General features: G+C 36.7%; 1 protein-coding gene across 2 annotated transcripts; it reads right to left on the reverse strand.

The window, feature by feature from the left end:
- Positions 1-212: 212 nt before the first annotated feature.
- Positions 213-13830, reverse strand: musk (muscle, skeletal, receptor tyrosine kinase). Of its 2 annotated transcripts, none has more exons than XM_059539154.1 (10): positions 13647-13830; positions 10116-10379; positions 7016-7179; positions 6508-6531; positions 6052-6140; positions 4996-5155; positions 4663-4849; positions 3550-3741; positions 2542-2690; positions 213-2228 (listed from the first exon to the last, which is right to left on the reverse strand). In XM_059539154.1, exons 1-10 carry the CDS (start codon positions 13772-13774, stop codon positions 1543-1545), a joined length of 2043 nt encoding a protein of 680 aa, XP_059395137.1. In that variant the 5' UTR covers positions 13775-13830; the 3' UTR covers positions 213-1542. The 2 variants fall into 2 exon arrangements, with proteins under 2 accessions (XP_059395137.1, XP_059395136.1); XM_059539153.1 differs by having other exon boundaries at positions 3550-3744; positions 13647-13809.
- Positions 13831-14074: the final 244 nt, after the last annotated feature.

Consider the following 14074-nt stretch of genomic DNA (forward strand, 5'->3'; position numbering starts at 1 on the left):
CACAATTTTAAACTGAAAAACAAATGTCCAGTAGACTATTAGTTTCGTAATTAGCTGCTTATATTACCACATTTAATCATACTTGATATGGAAAGGAACTTATATACCATTAATGTTGCTTTCTGCAATTGTGAATTGGAGTATTTATTTCTGAGACAATATGAGAAATGTACTAAATAGTTTTATTTCAAGCATGTCACATCCAACATCGATTCATATAACTAATGTAACCACTATATTAACATAGTTGGTCTAAAATTGTGTAATTATACAATAATGACATAATAATAACACAAAAAATAGGTCATGCGTGTATAATAGCAGATTCCCAAAGCTTTTTTATTCTGAGATTTTAAATACCTGTCAGAAGTTCGGACATGCTGAACTGAATTGAACTGAAAATGAAATGGGTGTTGTATCAGATGAAGTAAAGCGTTAGGTACACATGGACACTCATAAAATACTGTTTAAAAAAGTATCCCAGAATGCACCAGTATATGAAGAGTTTTAAGTGTAAGCAGCGTTATAATCTAGACAAAGGGGTGACTACTTAATTTTCATAGGTTTTATTGTTTGTTGGCTGGTAGTGTATATGGGACCATCAAACAGATAAATTGTTAAAAGCTTACATTAAGCAGATGTCTTCATCTCAATTTATGATAAAACGCATATAGTTCATACACATTCAGATTTGTTTATGAATTATGAGACATCTTAAGAAATCGTTCAAAAATATTCTATATAAACTTCTCTACAATATATATCTGATACATTGTTTCACTCACAAATATAACCGAGAACACACAAAGAAACATAGTATCCTGGAATATCAATTAATGAGAAATTAACAAAACGGTTTAGTTACAACATAAAGTAAAGTGATGATGTGCCACTTTGGAATAAGCAATTCTATTTAAATGTTTTAAATTTAAATTAATCAATGACAACATTGTTCAGCTTTAAGCACTGTAGCATGTTCTTGAATGAACTTTATTAAAGAATGTTACTAACAGATGCATAATACTCTCGTATTTTTACTCAAAATAGATATAAAAGCGATGAAAAGTACAAATATCAGGCATTTATACTGTATGTCTCTGCTTGCAGAGATTTCAGTCTAGATTATTGCAGTGATTGTACGTTAACCTTCATTACTGGTGATCCTGTTAATATGAATCACCTCAAACCTTGACTAGCACTCATCTGATGTCTGCCATACATCTGTTTCATTGAAAGAAAACAAAAGGGATCCTTTGAACAGATGCAAGCGAACTCATCTTCAACGAGTTTAAGGGATCAGTATTCCTCAAGGTGTGAGAGCCTTTTCAATCATTTCAGGCTTCTTACTCATTCCTCAATGTTCTTCTGGTTTCTTGAGTACTGTATATGGGCACTTACAATTTTGCTGGGTTGTCTTCAGCTCTTGTGGATACCTTAAAATGTTTTATCCTTCTTTAAGACCCCTCAGGGCTCTTTGGGATTCTAATGAGTTCCTTTAAGATTGGAGCTTTTCGGTTCTTTGAATTGCATCTTTAGAGATCCTCAAGAAAGGCCAGATTGGAGCATCTGGTCATGCATTCTTTCCAGTATGCGGTGAATGCTTGCGAAACTAGGCCGGTCAGTGGGATGAGTGCTCCAACACAAACGCATGAGATTATACAACTCCTGTGGACAGTTTTCTGGACAGGCGAGCACATTCCCATCCCTTACATAGTAGATGACTTCCTCATGGGCCATGCCATAGTATGGCTGCATGCCATATGAGAAGATTTCCCATAATACCACCCCATAAGCCCAGACATCTGACTCGCTGGTGTAGCGGTTGTAGAAGATAGATTCGGGTGGCATCCAGCGAATCGGGATGGCATCATTTTCACTGGCTTTGTAATAATCTGCAGCATAGATGTTGCGCGAGAGACCAAAATCCGCAATTTTCACAACCAGGTTTTCGGCAACCAAACAGTTGCGGGTAGCTAGGTCACGGTGCACAAACTTGCGTTCCGACAAGTATGCCATTCCTGCCGCCACCTGCTTGGAAATGGAGAGCTGCTCCAGGCAGCTGAGGGGTGGGTAACGCTCAGGTTCTGAAATGAGACTGCTACAAGTCAAGGTATCCCTACTTAGACTGGGCTGCTGGGTTGAAGAGCGCCGTCGCAGGAATTCGTTCAAGTCCCCATAGGCCATGTATTCAAACATGAGACACATGGGCTTCCCCACCGCGCAGACTCCTGCATGACAGATACACAAATGACAGGCTTAGTTGTGCTTCCAACAGTTGATGCCTAACCAAAAATATCCTTCTGTTATTCTAACACTGAGTCAAGGCACTGAATATGGTTCCGAAATGCCACAGAGTGGACTGATCCAGACTACACGCTGGGTCAACTCTGAAATGGATGAGTCAAGCTATTTTAAGGCTTTTTCAATTGTGTGGCACCCTTGAGGAAAGGACATAAGTGTAATAGGAAGCAGATGTGGTTAATTTTAGGAAAGTCCTCAAGCAGATGTATGGTGCAAGCCTTTGAAGTTGAGATACATTACCTAGGAGACGGACAATGTTGGGGTGATCAAACTCAGCCATGAGTGCAGCTTCTCTTTGAAAGTCATTCTGCATATCAGCCGAAGCTTCCTCCTTCAACATCTTCACTGCCACCATGGTGAACGGCTCCATCGGCAAAAGACCAGGGGCTCTAAAGAATAGCAGGAACACTGGGAATCACATTGCAGTAACTTGCTGATCCTGGACAAACAAACCTGGACAATACAAACCTGGACCATCAATCAGTTTATGAACTTTTTTCCAGCTTTTGAAGTAATGTAGTAGGCATAGTAGTCTAATTTGCTTAACTTAGAAATTACTTTCTTGTCATGGAGTAACAGGCCACCTTCACTGACCTCAAACCAGCTTTATCTGTCACATATTGACAAACAGGTCATAAAGCCTTTCAAAATAGTTTAAATGGTGATGCCAAACTTTGGAAACAGAACTACAATGGCACCAAATCAAGAACCAGCTTCGAATACCATTGAGATTGCACTTCCTGTGCTGAAGGCTCCTGTGTGTTCCTGGAGAAGTAAACACTTTCCTAATGGGCATCTATAAATAACCCCCTCAGTAGAGCTCACTCACACGATAGTGTCTACAGGGAAGTTTCATACTGAAACACATCACATGTTTACAATTCCTATCCAATATCCTATTTCAGGCGACAGCCATGTGGTGTATACATTTTAACCACTTCTGTACTTCCCAGGGTTTCTGTATATCTGATATCAGAACTATTTGGTCTGTACACGTCAAACCTTGATTAATGGTTTATGCTGTCTCAGATCTAACTGGTGAGTCAGTAAAGAGTTTCAGAGAGTAGAGTCATTGTCCTTAAAACTGGGTTCACTTAACCATTCACATACTATAAAAGTTCACTATGACAAAACCCTTCAAAAGAAAACATGCAATGGACTGTCCATATAAACAGTGACAGTGGCAAACAAGAACAGACATTAGCACCACTGGTGTTACATTTGCGTGTAACATTTGGTAGCTCTCACCTTGCCTGAAACACCCTACCGAAGGCCCCCTCTCCAATATCACGGACATATTCAATGTTGTTGCGTGGATATTCGAGACTGAGGAGCTTAGAGTTGAGAAGGAGAGGCAGTCGTTGGTACATGGGGTTGGGATGAAGTCGGTCCAGCAAGAGCTCTGAGGGGAGTGTAGTCAGAGTAGGCGTCTCCAGCACTCTACTGAATATAGAAGCACGACTGTGTTGTTTAGATGCATATAGCTAATAATTTAAGTAATGCAACATACAAAGCAACTTCTAGTGAGAGTTCTCAAGAGCAAGTGTGTTGGAGCAGAATTGGACCAAGACTCTGTTTGATGGTGTACCTCCAGGAGATGGGATAGCCAACTCTGATGCTAAAGCTCTACACTCCTGCAGATTTCAGTTCAGGCCTTGCTCCAATAAACCTTTGTTTTCAAATCATCCTGAACACCTTGATTTCAGGTGTGTTTGATTAGGGTTGAGCTAAACTCTGCAGGATGGTATCCCATTCAGGAGCAGTTGACCATACCTTTTCTAGAGTAATTTTGATTGAGTGTCCTGTTAGGTTTTGAAATTTAAGATCTGGACTATGATTTTTAAATAGGAATGTTGTTTCAGGACCAACAACAGATGTTGATACCAATGCTCACTTGGTAGATCTTGATACATTTCTGTTCCTGAAGTTCTTACTTTCTGCATATTCAGCTCCAACCCTGATCAAACAAAGCTGAACTAGCTAATTAAGATCATCAGGAGCACTTCACAAGTACAGTAAGTTATGTTGGTGCTGAGATGGAAATGAATTCACCCCTGTCCTACATCAGTCCTCATGGATCACACTTTTTAAAGCAGGGTTCTTCAAATCCAGTTCTGGAGGGTCAATGCCGAGAGTTTAGCTTCAAACACAACTAAGAAAGCCAAGTATTCAGGTTCACTAGGAAATCACAGGTAAGTAAGCTTGACCAGGGTTCAACTCTGCAGGACATCGGCCCTCCAGGGCCAGATTTGAGGAACCCTATTTTAAATGTTTGAGCCATCAGTGTAGTGCAGGTAATTGTATTGAGAGACTAAATGACTGTAAATTACTATAAACTAGGCTTTTCAGTCCATTATTTACCTTTTCCTCTTTTGCCACATTTTCTTTCGCCTATGGCACATGAGGATGAGTATGGTAAAGAAGGCCGCCCCAGCGAAGCCAGAAATGACGAAGATGATAACGCTCATTGAGTAGGCTGTAGACACAGGTGGAGGTGGGTAAATCTGGACTGGTTTTGTAATGGAGGGTGCAGTCTTCACACTCATAACTGAAGAAAAGAAGAATAATTATAAGCCAGGACCAGCATTTGTTTTATATTTTAGAAATAGCTGACAATCTAGCCACGTCAAAAAGTATTTTTCACAGTGTTATTCTAGTTTATCTTATTTATTAGTGAGATATGAATTTTTATACCGTCTCCACATATGGGCACCAGACAGTACTCCCAGCGTACATTAGGGTGTGTGGTGTAGCACCATGGCCTGTCACTCTCTCCTCCTGGGTTACGACAGTAGTTTTCTGCATTTCGCAACTCAGGAATCACATCTACAGAGAGCCTATGCTGATGGGGATCCTGAGTGGGATAAAAACAGAGCGGTCAACCAAGAAACTCAAACCTCTGTGGCTAAATTCAATATTCCCATTATCCCTGATATATCCAGCACTGCCAGGTTGAAACACACCGCAAGCATTAAACCTTTAGACACTGTTTTGAAAAGAGACAAAATCTTCTCCATTCAAAACTTCATTTCAAAGGAAACTTCTGGATTGATTTATTTTGACCCTCCATTGTTTTTGCTGTAAAAACATTTGTTTCCTGTGTTCATATCTGTTGAAGGTCGCTGAGTGTATGCCAACGTGCAGAATTCTAATTGTTTAGGGGTTGGTTATAGTTTGAGGATAGTGACATAAAAAAAAATAATAATAATGCAATTGAAAAAAATTATATATATATATATATATAAGATTATAGCCAATTATATTTGTTTATAGCCACATGGGGAAATGATAGCATGTTAAAATGAACATTTATTTATTAATATGTGCAATTCTAACCCTTTGCCCAATATTAAAACTTAGCAATGGTCGTCAAATCCTCCTCCAGAACAACTTGGCATATGCCATTAGCATATCTTTGTCAAATCTATTGTAATTTGTTATTACTGTCATAACCTTTATTACATGACTGCATTAACCATTGTCGAAGACTAGACAGGCAGAATTACTTCTAACATAAATCGAAAGCTGAATAAAAAGCTACATTCCTATCTACTAGCTAACATTATTTTCCCTGCCCATGCGGCCTAGATGGCATCACCCTTGGTGAATAGGAGATAGAACAAGATTTTGTAGATTAAACTTTCTTCAGAATAAAAATAAAAACATGCATTAAATAATTGCACTAAATAAGAGTATAGGAAGATTTTTATTTGTAAATTTTGCTATGCTGACTTCAAAACAAACATTTACCTGCTGGTTCCATCGCTGACAGGGAATGGAAGATGCTGTCATGTTGTGAGTTCCTTGGTAAAACCTTCCTTTGTCACTGTAACATGTTTCTAAAGAATATATAAACTGTCACTGGTCAAATAAAATTAAAAGTGTGCTTTTATGATCATTATTGCTGTTTAATGCAAACTGGAGTCCAAAGGTCTGTTAGTATATGTGGATCTGTGTATGTATGTATCTGTGCATATAATAATGCAATAATTATTAATAATAATTATTTTATTAAACAAATCTAAATAGTAATTATTACATGATTTATTTTTATTAGTAGTAGTATTGTTGTTGTTGTTGTCGTTTATAAAGCAGTTCACATGCAAGTTTAAATAAAAAAAAATAATTGTAAAATTGTAATTGTAAAAATAAAAAAAATGTACACCCCACCATACGTGAAGAAAGCAAAGTCAAATTCTCACTTACTTGTAACTTGGTCTTTATTGAGATCTGTATAACACACACACACAAAAAAGTTTTTTTTTTTTATTGATTTATTCATTTTACTTATTAAGTTTAGTTATACTTTTCTGACTTGCAGGCTCCTGCAGTATATAATTACCATTTCATTGCTCTTTCCCATTAAATTTTGCAACACAACAGCTTGCAAACATGGCATGGAAACATTTTTAGATAGGACCATTTACTCAGCTGTTCAATCTCCCCAACTTCCTCGCATGCTTTGGCTATAAACCACCCTAATCTTGTCCATCTTCAGGTCTGCTGTCCTCACATTCCTCACGAGGCATTTCACATAAACAAAGAAAATCTACAGCATTGTCCTGCCAAGATCCATACGTGGCAGTTTTTCCTCTAACACCCATTGTTTTCATGGGACGGATGCTTTATGAACATCATTGACAATCAGCCCCAAAATATCACATGATTTTCATAACTAAAAATATATGTTTATATAATATCGTGTCACACTTACCAACGTAAGGAACCGCTGTGCATGAGGATGGGTCTGCTTGTTGGCTGGGTAGAGAGGTGCATTCTGGGAGAGTGATGCTATGTTGGAACCCTCTAAGAGATCGTTCCTCAGCAGAGCGCCACTCCTTATAACAGTACAGCTCTTTCACAGCCAGACAGTGCTCCCTGTGACACATCATCACAGTGTATGTTGAAATATATATATATATAGCATGGGTGGTTTAGTGGTTAAAGCATAGGGCTAGCATTTGAAAACTTGCCGGTTTCTAGGTAGACCACCATTGTTTGCTCAAGCATGATGAACAAACCTCAGGTTGCTCCAATACTGTGACCTGCTTTGAATAAACCTGATGAAAATCATGTCATATTGTATTTAAAACTACATTTTATTTTATTTTATTTTATATTATTTAAAATGATTATTTTTTAATTCTTTCATTATTTTAAATATAACAATTAAATATAATACAAATATGTATGTGCACAATATAATATAAATACAAATGGGCTGCATTTCCCAAAAGTATCGTAAGTTTAAGCTGAGCGTAAAAATGATCACACAAATCATCTTAGACTTGTGGACCATATACCAAAACCATTGTAACTTAAGTAGTACTTGAAAATCTTCATGGATTTACGAGTGCTCTGGAGTAATCGTGAATACAGTATTTACATACATCGTAACAAGACAGGATTATGAGGTTACCTGCAGGACAATCGGCAGATTACACCTTTAACTTCATTCAAGTTTCTGATGTTTCCTTTGTGTTGTGCTGTTGTGGCTTTATTTTATTGTATTTTGCTAATTTTGTTGTGTTGTGACTTGATTCTGTTGTGTTCTGCTAATTTCGTTGTGGTGTAGCATGTTTCTGTTGTGTTGTGCTAATTTGTTTTGTTGTTCTAATTTTGTTGTGCTGCAGCTTATTTCCGTTGTGTTGTGCTAATTTCATCGTGTTTCAGTTTATTTCCATTGTGTTGTTTCAATTTTGTTGTGTTTCAGCTTATTTCCATTGTGTTATTTTAATTTTGTTGTGTTTCGACTTATTTACATTGTGTTGTGCTAATTTTGTTGTGTTTCGGCTTATTTCCATTGTATTGTGCTAATTTGTCATATTGCGACTTATTTCCAATGTGTTGTGCTAATTTTGTTGTGTTTCGGCTTATTCCCATTGTGTTGTGCTAATTTTGTTGTGTTTCATCTTATTTCCATTGTTTTGTGCTAATTTTGTTGTGTTTCGGCTTATTTCCATTGTATTGAACTAATTTTGTTGTGTTTCGACTTATTTACATTGTGTTGTGCTAATTTTGTTGTGTTTCATCTTATTTCCATTGTTTTGTGCTAATTTTGTTGTGTTTCGGCTTATTTCCATTGTATTGTGCTAATTTTGTTGTGTTTCGGCTTATTTCCATTGTATTGTGCCAATTTTGTTGTGTTTCGTCTTATTTCCAATGTGTTGTGCCAATTTTGTTGTGTTTCGTCTTATTTCCATTGTATTGTGCTAATTTTGTTGTGTTTCGGCTTATTTCCATTGTATTGTGCTAATTTGTCATATTGCGACTTATTTCCATTGTGTTGTGCTAATTTTGTTGTGTTTCGGCTTATTCCCATTGTGTTGTGCTAATTTTGTTGTGTTTCATCTTATTTCCATTGTTTTGTGCTAATTTTGTTGTGTTTCGGCTTATTTCCATTGTATTGAACTAATTTTGTTGTGTTTCGACTTATTTACATTGTGTTGTGCTAATTTTGTTGTGTTTCATCTTATTTCCATTGTTTGTGCTAATTTTGTTGTGTTTCGGCTTATTTCCATTGTATTGTGCTAATTTTGTTGTGTTTCGGCCTATTTCCATTGTATTGTGCCAATTTTGTTGTGTTTCGTCTTATTTCCAATGTGTTGTGCCAATTTTGTTGTGTTTCGTCTTATTTCCATTGTATTGTGCTAATTTTGTTGTGTTTCGGCTTATTTCCATTGTATTGTGCCAATTTTGTTGTGTTTCGGCTTATTTCCATTGTATTGTGCCAATTTTGTTGTGTTTCGTCTTATTTCCAATGTGTTGTGCTAATTAGTCATGTTGCGACTTATTTCCATTGTGTTGTGCTAATTTTGTTGTGTTTTGGCTTATTTCCATTGTGTTGTGCTAATTTTGTTGTGTTTCGGCTTATATCCATTGTGTTGTGCTAATTTCGTTGTGTTTTAGCTTATTTCCATTGTGTTTTGCTAATTTTGTTGTGTTTCGGCCTATTTCCATTGTATTGTGCTAATTTGTCATGTTGCGACTTATTTCCATTGTATTGTGCTAATTTGTCATGTTGCGACTTATTTTCATTGTGTTGTGCTAATTTGTCATGTTGTGACTTATTTCCATTGTGTTGTGCTAATTTAATTGTGTTTCGGCTTATTTCCATTGTGTTGTGCTAATTTAATTGTGTTTCGGCTTATTTCCATTGTGTTGTGCTAATTTTGTTGTGTTGTGACTCATTTCCCTTGCATTGTGATCATTTTGTTTTGTATTTCCCACGTCTGCTTCTGCATCTAAAATAATAATAAATAATGCTATTATTATTGAATTATATATTATATATATATATATATATATATATATATATATATATATATATATATATATTTTTTTTTTTTTTTTTTTTTTTTTTTTTTTTTTTTTTTTTTAGTTTTTGCAGAATCTGCTAGATAACAACTGGTAGAAAATTTGCTCCCGTGATGGCATTTTTTTATGGGTCAAATTTCATGCTTTGTTTTAGTTTTTTGTTCTAGTCTTTAATAAAAAAAAAATCAGTTACATTCCAATTGTTATTATAGGTGACGTAAGTAAAGAATAAAAGCTAAATATCAGCCATTTATCAAAACACAGAATCTATAACTAATTTTTCTGGTTGTCATTCTGTGAACAGGTTCATGTTTCACAGCTCACCAGTGCTGTTTCCTTTTCTGTAAAGATATGCTTTTTTCTGATGCAATGTTAGGAAATCTGATCCAGGCAACAAAGAATGACACATAGCCAATATGTTTCTTTGGCTTCTTCTGGTTTACTGTATATTTTTTGTTATATGTATATTCTGCACGGTATCGGCTCATTTGCATTACCTGCAGATGGGTTTGGGTGCTGGACCGAGTCCAGACGGGTTGCAGTCCTGGAAGGTGGCGTGACAGAGCAGTGATCTGGCGGCGGGCCTGCAGAATGAGCTCACCCCGTCCAGTTCCCCCCATGCACTCTGGGCCAGGTACTCCTGAGCGTCCTCCGGGTTCGGAAGAGAATAGTTAAAAAATACCAGCATGTCCTGACGGAGCTCGTTCCGACACACGTCGCCTCTGTATGTGCTGCAGTAGCCTGCGCTGCCTTTGTACAGTCTAAATCATATAAGACATCACAATGCAACATTAAACACATACTGTGTGGTTTCTGGGTGTTCTATGTGGGTTGCATTATGGTTGCAAAAGCATTCTGGACGACTTCTCTACACATGATGTACAATGGGTCTTTTGTCATACTTTAAAGAAGTGCACTTATTTTGACTTATTTTTCATTTTGATAGGTAAATGACATGTAAAGTTCTTGTCATTTTAATTGTAATTATGATATTATATTTAAAGGTAATATATTTAAATGCATTTTATTGCAACTTAATCTATGGCATTACGTATATTCCGGACTTTATTCAAAAGGCATTGCAAATTGTATTTGCAATTGCGTTTTCAATTTGTGGACGCAAAAAAGTGACATAATCCAAACGCAAATGCAAATCGCGCATTACCGTTTGCATTTTTGTTTAAGCGAATGCACAGTGTCTACCAAATTTAAAATGGAAATGCAAAGTCCGTTTGCAATTCTGTTTCCAATATCTTATGAGCTGTGAGCCTGTCATATTTAAATAGCAATATTAATTACCACATTTGCCTTTTCACTCTCTCTGCACTGTGCATGTAAACTGCCAAAACAAAATTGGAATCGCAATTCCTTTTGCATTTGAATTTTCAACGTCTACACGGAAACCTGTCAATCAAGTGACAGGGTTGGGGCCATTTTATTGGGCGTGTTTGCATTGGCAAGTGACGTCACTCACAGTCGACGGTAATAAAAGAGGAAATTGATATAATATTAAGTTTAATTTGTAATGACTGTATACATAGACATTTCTCTGAACTAAGTACATTTCTGCTGCTATTATTATGTTTAAATAAAAAATGAAAGGAGGCAGTGGTATTTAATATCCTTTTTTGTTTTATTGTAAATACAGTGAGGAAAATTGCAGTAGTCAAGGCAAGCTGACTGAAGTTATCAAGTACGCTGTTGTTTGCAGAATTACCGGATCTGCGTCCTCACAGACATCACACTCCCGAGTCAAATGCACAAAGTCTGAACTACCGAGGATGCAAGTCTGAAATCAGCGTACTTTGTATTGAGAAACGCGCGCAGACCTACGTCACCAGTCTATTTGCCTAATCTTCCCGGTGTTATGGTTTAACTGGTTACCGTGTTATCTGGTGACCAATTTCCTGGTTCAGGTCTCTGCTGAAGATTTGCTGGAATGACGGCAGCAGACTCTGTGATTCTGAAAGCACAAACTGACGCGATATTAAGTGTTTAATAAACGCAGACTTGCTCATTGCATGATTCAGATATTCTTGTAAAGATTACAAGATATTAGTATGATCGCCCGTTTCGTGGCTGAAGTAAATAGGATAAACAAAAAAATAAAGTACGTCTGTGTTGGCGGGTTTCGAACACGAGAGACGAGAGTCACTAACCACCAAGCTACCGATCTACACCGAATCACCTTCAGATCTCTCGATTGAAGACAGGACTCTCGGCGGCACATCGTACAGCTGCTGAATCAAGGAAATGTGACTGTGTTAACTTGTGACCTGTGTTTACCTATCATGAAAATAAACCATAGCAGACCACTGACTACATTTTATGGTTCATGATGTTCAAGAACATTTCATAACGTCTCAGACAACTGTACATTTGTGGCTACTGTGGTTTAATTATAAACACTATCGATAACTCATTTTTACCATAGTAAAACATGGTACATTTTAGTATGATCGAAGATACAAAAATTCTTCCAGAACAGACTTGTATATGTGCATTCCCAGAAAAGATGAGAAATGGATTCATGTTCAGCACCACAAAAAGAACATAAAGTGTCAATATCAGGAAACATCTTTTTTAAGTAAAGCTTCACAGGATAGAAAAGATGAAGTAATTTTTAAGACACATCCTTAACCTTATTGGTTATTAAGTATTTAGATGACAAAATCCACACTTATTAATTAATAATTATTTATTACCATCAACTGTGAGTGACGTCACTTCCCAATGCAAATACGCCCGATAAAATGGCCCCACCCCTGTCACTTGATTGACAGGTTTCCGTGTAGACGTTGGAAATTCAAATGCAAAAGGAATTGCGATTCCATTTGAGTTTTGGCAGTTTACATGCACAGTGCAGAGAGAGTGAAAAGGCAAATGTGGTAATTAATATTGCTATTTAAATATTACAGGCTCATAGCTCGTAAGATATGGGAAACACAATTGCAAATGGACTTTGCATTTCCATTTTAAATTTGGCAGACACTGGACATTCGCTTAAACGAAAATGCAAACGTTAATGCGCGATTTGCATTTGCGTTTGGATTATGTCACATTTTATGCGTCCACAAATTGAAAACGCAATTGCAAATACAATTTGCAATTCCTTTTGAATAATGTCCGGAATATCATTCCATATTAGTCATTTCAATTGTGCAATTGCAAATATATTTAAATGCCAAATTTGTATAGAAATCACATTAGCCATTTTATTTAGCAAATAAAGATGTGCTTAAGTCCTATTTAAGTTCGTAAAAAGCACTTATGAATTTAAACTAATTGCATTTAATATAAATGTAAACTATTTTACATTTTCATTTAATACAAAAACAAAAAAACATGGGATTAGGTGTCTGAAAACTTTACATTTAGTTCACACTAAAGTATATTCTTTTTAAATATATTACCGTCTTAAAGCTTGCTAAAGTAAAAAGAGCAAATTTAAATACTTTGGCTTCAATAGAAAATTTGAGTTTTTAGGAAACCCAGCCCAGAATAGTTCAGTTGTATAATGATGTCTCTTCAAGGCTTCCATACATGACTGCCTCATGACTGCGTGCTGACTCATGTACACACTGCACAACTGACAGGGATAAAGTCTCAATTCTCTGTAACTTTGCTTTAATTGCATCCAGACGCTGAATCTGAACTGTCAGATAATAGCTTAGTTTATGTAAGTTCATGTGTAACTTAGACCATATGGCACGTTTGGTTTGACGGCGGGAGAGTACTGCATTATCCAGCACGTGTATGCTTGCATTTATCATTTCAATCAACAGAGACACACTGACTCAATTTGAGTGGCTCTTTCCAGTGAAAGCTCCACTCAATTTAAACGCACGCTCATGAGTTCATGAGCAGTCAGCTTGAGTCATGCAATACACTTAGAAATTTGCTGTTCTTAACAGATTTTGTGAGATTTACCCAGGTAAAACTGTATAGAGAAAATACGGCCACAGGGTCACGCTGTATTAAGCTGGATGTTAAAGTACCACTTAATAGGATGTAAATTACATTCTTACCTCCATTCTATGGGAAAGATACAGGATCCAGAGTCCACCACCAGAAACAGACCCAAGAAGAGAAAAGAGCACAAACAATATCTGTTTAATGTCAGAGAGCAACACATCCACGCTATAGACCTAAGCATGCTTCTGTGGCACAGTGTTTGTGTGACTGAGACGAGGACACACACAGAGCACGGGGCCTTTCTGCAGATACAGCAGGTGTGAAGTTTAACGGCCCTCATCATTTTAATGTGACAGGACTCAAGAACCTACTTCACAGAAGCAAACAGTTTACGGACTTGAGGTCTTTCTTTTTATATACCACTTCCGTAAGAAACAATATATTTCAGAATAGTGATTGACCAATAAGATTGAGGTATACCAGAGATCCATGTAATAAGGAATTTTTGGTACTTGTTGGTCATTTATTTGGTAATTTTTGG

This window comes from Carassius carassius, chromosome 45 (genome assembly GCF_963082965.1).
Source record: "Carassius carassius chromosome 45, fCarCar2.1, whole genome shotgun sequence".
Classification (NCBI taxonomy): Eukaryota; Metazoa; Chordata; class Actinopteri; order Cypriniformes; family Cyprinidae; genus Carassius; species Carassius carassius.